This window comes from Palaemon carinicauda, chromosome 8 (assembly GCF_036898095.1).
Source record: "Palaemon carinicauda isolate YSFRI2023 chromosome 8, ASM3689809v2, whole genome shotgun sequence".
Taxonomy (NCBI): domain Eukaryota; kingdom Metazoa; phylum Arthropoda; class Malacostraca; order Decapoda; family Palaemonidae; genus Palaemon; species Palaemon carinicauda.
The window spans coordinates 107,583,739-107,593,342 of NC_090732.1; the positions used below are offsets into that span (position 1 = coordinate 107,583,739).

The 9,604-nt window shown below is 32.0% G+C and overlaps 1 protein-coding gene across 3 annotated transcripts in view; it reads left to right on the top strand.

Moving 5' to 3' along the window:
* The window catches only part of Nmdar2 (NMDA receptor 2), a 1,133,867-nt gene that overhangs the window by 1,056,198 nt on the left and 68,065 nt on the right, over positions 1 to 9,604 (top strand). For all 3 annotated transcript variants that reach the window (XM_068378799.1, XM_068378801.1, XM_068378800.1), the window contains 3 exons: positions 6,815 to 6,927; positions 7,523 to 7,646; positions 7,975 to 8,135. In XM_068378799.1, the coding sequence (XP_068234900.1) occupies positions 6,815 to 6,927; positions 7,523 to 7,646; positions 7,975 to 8,135 (398 nt within the window). The remainder of the gene's footprint in view (positions 1 to 6,814; positions 6,928 to 7,522; positions 7,647 to 7,974; positions 8,136 to 9,604) is intronic.

Sequence of the window (9,604 nt, forward strand, 5' to 3'; positions counted from 1 at the left end):
TCCACCCAAGCTAGAACCAAGGAGGGCCAGGCAATGGGTGCTGATGACTCAGCAGATAAATCTATAGGCTTGCCCAAACCCCCCATGCTTAGCCCACAAGGATGGTGGGATTGCAGCGACCAAGGAAACTAACAATTTTGAGCGGGACTCGAACCAGTTTAACGTTCATCAGTCAAGGACGTTACCACATCGGCTACCACAACTTCTTTTCCTTCTATTAACGTGATTTTTTGCCATTTTGTGTGGGGTAAGTACGGTTGCCTCTTTTTGAAGGACTTTGCTTCGGCTTTGGGGTAGACCGTAGTCCAGGTCGGTTGCCCTGCCTGACATCGCAGAGACCCAGGTAGCATATGTTCATGTGTTGTACCAGTCATCAGCGACCTTTTTCCCAGCAGCGAGGATTCAAAGCACGGTTAGGTCGACATTTCAAGACGTGTGAGGTGCCTGTATTGAAAGTTTCAACGACTTTATCTGCGGGAATGAATACAAGGGCTAACAACATGCGAATGTTTAACGAAAACTCAAAACTGGTGTCATGCCCTTTCCTGAGGCCGAATTCACTTACTTCTCTATATACACAGTGACACAAATAAAAACATCCAACCGTAATGATTACTGGATGGCAATTCTTCCTTAATTGGCCTTATCATAGCGGGCTCAAAATCTGTTTATGGATTCAATATCTAAAGTCGGTGCTATTGTTCGCTGTAAAGCGTCTGCAACACAACCACTTAATTCTGAAGATGCATTAGAAATTATATAAGTCTTGTGATGCTTTTGTACCTGTCGTCACTTTATGTAAAGACTTCAAAATAAAATGTAAAAATACAAAAATTTAAATCAACATTTAGAGCACTTTCTAACAACGGTTTTCGAAGAAATGTTGGTTCGAACCATTAGCCTGCTAAATCGAAGAAGTGGTTTTCGAAGAATTGTTTTCGAACAACTTCTTCTTTTTGTTTGTCTGCATCTTTTCCTAATTCTATGTGGGATCGATGTTTCTGGCCAGGGTTCTCCATCTACTTGTCCCACACTTCATCACCGGTTAATCCGAAAAACTGTTTTCAAATAATGGTTCTCAAAGTATAGTCCGTAACGCCCTCCTCTCTCTCTCTCTCTCTCTCTCTCTCTCTCTCTCTCTCTCTCTCTCTCTCTCTCTCTCTCTCTCTCTCTCTCTCTCTCTCTCTCTCTCTCTCTCTCTCTCTCTCTCTATATATATATATATATATATATATATATATATGTATGTATATATATATATATATATATATATATATATATATATATATATATATATATATATATATATATATATAATATATATATATATATATATATATATATATATATATATATATATATATATATATATATAGAGAGAGAGAGAGAGAGAGAGAGAGAGAGAGAGAGAGAGAGAGAGAGAGAGAGAGAGAGAGAGAGAGATTTAAATTTTCAGAAATTGTCGAAGTATTCCCCATTTTCCCTTTCACTTTTCCATGACGGTGACCTTCAAGCATTCATGAGTTCTGGCAAGGCATGTTAATTAAGCTAAATGGAGGAGCAGCGCCGAAAGCATATCATGTTACATATCTTTATGCTCCTAAAACCAATGAGAGTTGTAAACAGGAATTTGATTTATGCAACACAAACTAGTTCTTAGATATTAAGAATATTGTAAATACCTCATCAAGTGCCATAACAAACTGACAGACCTCTGTAATTCTAATTATTATCTTTAATACTAGATAAGGTTGATTGATTGATTGCTTGAAAGTTTTCTGGCATCCTGACATCTAAGGTCATTGACGTCGATAGCATTTATTATATATGAAAAATAAAAGAGAATTCAATTAAAACAATAAAAGTTAAGAAGTCATTATAATAGTTAAATAGTTTTCAGAAGACCTGGTTATGAAATAAATCTAAAAATGCCGCTCGCATAGTAGGACACATCATGTCCAAGAATCTTGGCAAGGATGAACCTGCCATCCTCACCTCGAGCCTCAAACAAATATCTATTATAAGGTGTTTGTGTTTGTACGCCTAACAGTCATAAACGAGAACATTTATGAAAGATAAAATCAAATGAAACCTGAACAAAGCAGGTTGAGATACGGTGTAAATATTATAGAATGAAAAAAAAAAAATATTACGATGACAATTTAAATGTCTCCGACCGCCCTTGAGGAAGTGATTGATAAAACAGGAAGGGCATTCTATATCGGACATGTAACAAGAAATGGATCACGGTGTTGCATTTCTGCTCTCAACTTACAAGCCTGTTCGAATCAACATTGCTTCGAGCAAAACAGCTCATATACTACCGGAGGAGAATACTAGGAATACGTTTGCATTTCATTACTTAGGGGCATGGGTGTGTTTGTGGCATCGTTCACATCTATATATACATTGACCACCATTTACAATCGACATCACTACCCATAGCCCGTGCGTGTCCGGAGACGTTTGAAGTTACTTTGTAGTAGAATGGGACACACAACTACAAAGGCATTGCTTTATATATATATATATATATATATATATATATATATATATATATATATATATATATATATATATAAATATATATATATATATATATATATATATATATGTGTGTGTGTGTGTGTATGTATAGCCTATATATACATACATATATATATATATATATATATATATATATATATATATATATATATATATATATATATATATATATATATATATGTACATATATATATATATATATATATATATATATATATATATATATATATATATATATATATACTATATATATAAATATATATATACTGTATATATATAAATATATATATATATATATATATATATATATATATATATATATATATATATATGTGTGTGTGTGTGTGTGTGTGTGTGTGTGTGTGTATGTACATATATATATATATATATATATATATATATATATATATATATATATATATATATATATATATATATATATATATATATATATATATATATATATATATATGTATACTCTATTTACGTATACCCCGGAATCTTCTGAAAACGTTGGCCAATAATTATAGCGTTTAGTTCTGGTGTTCAATCGGGGAACAGTCAATTAGAACATCGGAATGCAAGAACAGACGCACACATTATTCAAAAGATCCTAACTTGGTCAGGAGATTTATCAAGTATGGGTTATAGAGATTGGGTGCATAAGGTACTGTTTCTTTGACGCAATAACAAATAATCGTAAATGAATATTATAATTCTTCATTGTTATAAGCTCGGGTTTCTACAATTGTTTACATATTGATAATGAGGGTTGCAATTGCATTTTTTATCATAAACGTGAGTATTTCTATACACCAGACCCATCAATATATAATAAACTTTCATCATATCCATGAAACTGAAGGTCTTCTCTTGTATATTTCTTTTGATTATTTACCATTAAAGGCTCCATTGATTATAGCATCCCTTGTAACATACTTTGGGAACTTAAAGATTTTTTTCAATGCACTTCTCGTCTTTATTTTTCTAAAGTCAATCATGCAAGCACGAATGTCCATGCGATATTTTGACACTGCCTTCAGGATATTTTTTTCTATGTAAAATAAAGCACTGAAAGTAACGAGATAAGATCAATGATTAATCTAATTATTGACACTTTTATCACTACCAACGCTAGCAGATGATAATCGAAATGGCAATTGATGGATTAACTGAATCAAAGAAGGTGGCATTGACTCATGAGAGAACGCAATGAATATTGCCAATCATTGCTGAACCTGAGGTAGGGTCGAGCAAAACAAATTTTTTTTTTTTTCATCTGGTGATATTTTGAATAATGCCACCAGCTCTTCAAAAACTAATTTTGCACCTAAGGAGATATGAAGCTGTCTTGGGTGCCCTAGTTCCCAAGTATGTGACGGACTTTTCCATTGCTTCCTTGAAAATCCACCCAAAAAAAATTTTTGAATGCTAATGAATTATTTCTTGAGAAGTTTTAGAAAAAAAATTAAACGAGTGAATTTTATTAAAATATATATAAGAAACGTACCTTTTATTTTTTGTTATATGTCGCAGAGCTGATAGAATGGCAACAGCTGCCTTTACCAAGTTTAATCTCTAAGAAAATAAGATAACAGAGAAATTAATCAGCGTCGTAAACCAAATGTTTCATTAGTTTGTATCATTTCATTATCCAAAATTTTTGCAATCACAGTAAGGTCATCTTTTATAAGAGGAAGGTGGTTTCCAAGAAAATAGTAATTCCTTATCGAACCAGTTCTTTTGCTCTAGGGTACACTCAGGAACCCTGTTCTATCTTATGTATCTTCCTCTTGTTTTTTTAAGTTTTTATAATATATATATATATATATATATATATATATATATATATATATATATATATATATTTATATAAATATATATATACATATATACATATATACATATATATATATATATATATATATATATATATATATATATATATATATATATACATATATATATACACACATACATATATATATATATATATATATATATATATATATATATATATATATATATATATATACATATATATATATATATATATATATATATATATATATATACACACGTATATATACATATATATATATATATATATATATATATATGTGTGTGTGTGTGTGTGTGTGTGTGTATATATATATATATATATATATATATATATATATATATATATATATATATATATATATATATATATATATATATATATATATATGTGTGTGTGTGTGTGTGTGTGTGTGTGTGTGTGTGTGTGTGTGTGTTTTATGTGTGTGTGGGTGTGTGCAAATGCATTTAAATATTTCTGATATATGCAACACCTCAAATCCATCATATGTCACAATGACATATGACCTACATTAGATACCAAAAGTTTTCTGTTTAATAATTTCGCCCTTAAAAGGAGACAATATTAATCAAAATGTGCAAGAGAGATAGATATAAAGTAACAAGGTCCCTGGTACTGTGAGCCTTTTATCCTACGAGGATTTCTCTTCCTTATGATATCTTTTCCGTGTGCAGAAAAGTTTGCATTCATTAGCCTTCTTTTCCACCCTGGATATAATTAATTACCCAAGGGAAGAAAAATGTTCATCATTCTTTCGATGATTTTTTCCCTTTAAAATATTGTGCTGACGTTAATTAATTATAATTCCGAGCCGAAACTCTTCGCAAGGCTCCACGGAAGACTCGGTAATGAATTCCTAAGATTTAGGCATTTATTTTTTGGATGTTTGCATAAGTAGACGCTGGGATTTTAGTTCTTGGATTCGTTTTATTTGTTACTTGATAGAAACAAATGTATCTTCACATTGCAGATTTTCCAAGACTACACTTCCTTGTATTTATAATGTATTCGTAAATGAAGACCTTTCTTGAACTTCAGTGAACTTTGGATACTTACAGTACACTTAAAATTTACATGACAAAAAATGGTAAGATTCTGGCAACATTTATTCCAGGATTTTTACCGTTTTAAAAACGGTTATTATGACGTAAAAGAATAATATTACGGTAATCAACCCGTAAAAAATAATAACCAAAGTAAGGTAAAATTGCGGTCGTCTGTATTTTACTGAAATACTGTTGAGAACAGTATATTTTTACGGAGAATTTCCGATCAAAATTGTTGTTTTTAATACAGTGTATGTGATGGCATGCACTTACTTTATATTAATACTAGATTGACAATTGAAACATCCATCCATCCATATACCAAAGGCACTTCCCCCAATTTTGGGGGGGTAGCCGACATCAACAAGAACTTCTCTTTGTTGCTGTCTCACAGGATACTTTTACAGGAGAGGGGGTTCCCAGCCCCCTCATCCCGTCCCTTTTAGTCGCCTCTTACGACACGCAGGGATAACGTTGGCGCTATTCTAATTGTTTTATGCCCCTGCGGCCACAGGGGGCATGATCCTTTAATAATGATCTATCCACATAATAGAACCAAGTAGGATATGCGAACATCCATTATTTTCTTCGTTGTTATAGTTTTAGTTTTGTATTTGTTGTCTAATATGGTACTTTGACGGTAATTTGTTTTATAAATAAAATATTCTTTAAAGAAAGTATGTAAATTCTATTATCATAAAACTAATTTATTGTGTACGAATACACTTTTTGTTGGATTCATAAAGGTACCTGGAAATCTTAAGAGATCTTCCCTCAGGTCCAAGTGTCAAACACAAATGTTTATGCCAGACGAGCAAAAATGAGGCACCTTTCATGCGTGTTAGATGATTCCATAAATTTTGTGAAGTCGCCTCATTACCCGCTGGCATTAATTCTTCATTAGGGGAAATAGGACCACCGTGGAAGATGTAAACAAGATTCACCCCTAAACAATTTTTCTTTTTCCTGGGATTCATTTTACAGAAATAATTTGGCTGGAACTGTGAATTAATTTTGTGTCATCGTAAAGTTAGAAATGTAGTTGCGTGACTGAATATATGACAACTATCTGTAATATACACAAAAACATTATATTTGATCTGGCATTGTCATCCTAATTAGCTCTTGTATATTTGCCCAACATAAAAGATTGATACATTCAAGTTAGATTTAACTTTTACTTTGATATTTATAATGTTTTGAAATTATTTGAATACGTTCATGATTCACAATTGACACTTTTTAAAGTATTTCATTATTGTTTTCATATATTTGTACTGAATAACAGAACGATGACATAGAACTTGTGTATCATCCTGAAATATAATTAAGATTCCTTACTTCCCATTCCACTCAACAGATGGCACCTCCTCGCGATCACAAATTCTCATTACTTAGGACATATTGGCTTGTGTGGGCTGTGCTGTTCCAAGCTGCTGTACACGTAGATTGCCCTAAAGGGTTCACTGCAAGGTAATTATACTATTATTGGGCCTCTAGAAATACCCTGGTATTCCTTTACGAGTGATTCTTTTTTGGTACTTATCCAGGAAACCTGCATTGAAATGATAAGACGAGTAACTTCCTTGTGTTCGGAATACTGTACAGTATATACATGGACGTAAACAGACTAAAACTATATATATATATATATATATATATATATATATATATATATATATATATATATATATATATATATATATATATATATATATATATATATTTATATATATACATACATATATATATATATATATATATATATATATATATATATATATATATATATATATATATATATATATATATATATATATATATGGATCTTTTTAGTTCATCAGTGTTTCTCAGTAGTTTTCATTATACTGGTTTCCAACAAATAAGTACTGAGTTATAATATCTCCAAATAATTGAGTATCTGTTTTGCTTTAGCAAGCATTCGTTGATTATGATTATCTTTGTTGTTCTAATAATACAAATACAATTGGCAAGTGCAAAATTCAGTAGTTATAACGGTAATCCCTTTTTTATTATTTTAAGATTTTGATTTCTTCTACCTAATCAGGTTCATGGCCAATATCTGGGCCATGTTCGCCGTAGTCTTCCTTGCCATCTATACTGCTAACCTGGCAGCTTTCATGATCACAAGAGAAGAGTACCACGACTTCTCAGGCATCGAAGACCATAGGGCAAGTATAACTGGAAATGGATAAATGACAAAATATATTGTTATAGCTTGCTACTTATAGAATAGAATCAGTTTCCTCTAATTCGATAGATATTTGTCTTTGTATATTAATTACTAATGGATGCTTGTCATTGGAAGATTCAGTTATCAATAATGATTCAGTCATGGTTTTATAAGTAAATGGATCTAATCAAAGAAAATATTGGAAATGTTCAAGCATGTTTGTTCTTTTGAATTTGAAAGGTATTTACTTGCTACGGAATGTATACAGATACAGGAACTGGGATATATCCCTAAAAGTAAGATCTATCTTGACTATCTTCTTACAGCTGGAAAACCCATACGTCAAGAAACCTCCATTCAAGTTCGGCTTCGTCCCTTTCACCAACACAGAGACAATCTTGTCAAAACATAAACCAGAAATGTTCCAGTACATGAGTCATTACAACAAAACTTCAATAGAACTGGGTATCAAAGCGATCAAAAAAGGGTGAGTGTTTTGCATAATGTCCAATAAGATTGAATAAATTTATCCTTACAATGGATCATCTCTTGACAGTCTCTGCTTCATCCCCACCATTCTCCTTAAACTAAGCGGCAGGTTGCTTTAATGTATCCGCAACAATTTCCATAGAAAGCATATCCCTCCACCAAACATTTCTCTAAATCCGCCTAAACTTTATCGCGTCATCTACTTGACCACGGTCCAGGTATGCCGTGCAAATGACCCTCCTCCCTCCACTGGATTCACCCCATCCCTATTCGCTATTTCCTCTTCACTGATCCTTTCAACATATCCATGCCATTTCAATGTTTAGACAACAAATCACCATCTTCACGACTCTTCAGTACCACCCCAACACTTCCAATTCCTTTATTTTTCATCCTTTCTCACAGGCAGATACCAAAATCCACCTCAAAATTCTCCATTCTGTTTGTTCCAGCCTGTGTTCCAACTTCCTTATCTCTGAATCATACATCATCACTGGTCTGATTATAGTCAAGTAGATCATGAATTTCAGTTTATTTGTCATTACTATGTCACACTCCCCAGTACCTCCCTTCATTTTTTATAGATATACTTTTATCCTACATTCAGCCACAGTTTCATATTATTCCTCCTTGCTTAAAGTATCAATATTTCAACATTGCTTTCTGTTTTCTTATTCTAAGCTTCTTTTATCTTTTAAGTACCTTATCCCCTTTCTTTTTTGTTGTACACAGTAACTTCGGTTTTACTCCCTTATACCTTCATTTCACCCCATTGAAAATTCTAAGTTACATTATTCTATACATTTCTGCCATTCTTCTTTAGCCAAATCTGCATATAACCATTCTCCTATTTTTTAATTCCTGATCAATTCGTATAGTATATACGATACATACATAACCAGCACAAACAAAAAATACGTAAGCACCATTGTTTGGTGGAAACCACTTCTAACTGAAAATGTAAGCTTTGCCACAGGGTGTTTTACCGGTTTCCTCTTTCATTTATATATAATTTCAACAAACATACCTAACTTTTTTTGGTACTTTCCCATTTCTTGAATACCAAAGTACAACATGCCTTTGTATTCTAACAAATAAATTCTATAACTGGACCGTAGATCTTCTGTGTATCTTGCAGCTTTTTATCCTGTGGCTGTTTTATTAAAAGGCAAGAGTGAATTGTTCTTCTACAGTTGGTCATGATCTCTCAACAGAACCGGAAAGTAATGATAGTAAAAATATGGCTTGTGTTTTCATTGGTAGTGCTTTTAGAATTATTCGTCTGAAAACTGTTTCTTTTCTTTTGCAAACAACTATTAATAGAGACAAATTCAACAAAATATCCGCCGATTCCATAAAATTCACAACTGAACGCTATAAGCGCTAACATTTGTGTAAATGTTATAAAGGATACTTGGAGTTTTATACATACTCTTAAATCTACGAAATCAGCCCACTTATGAAAGA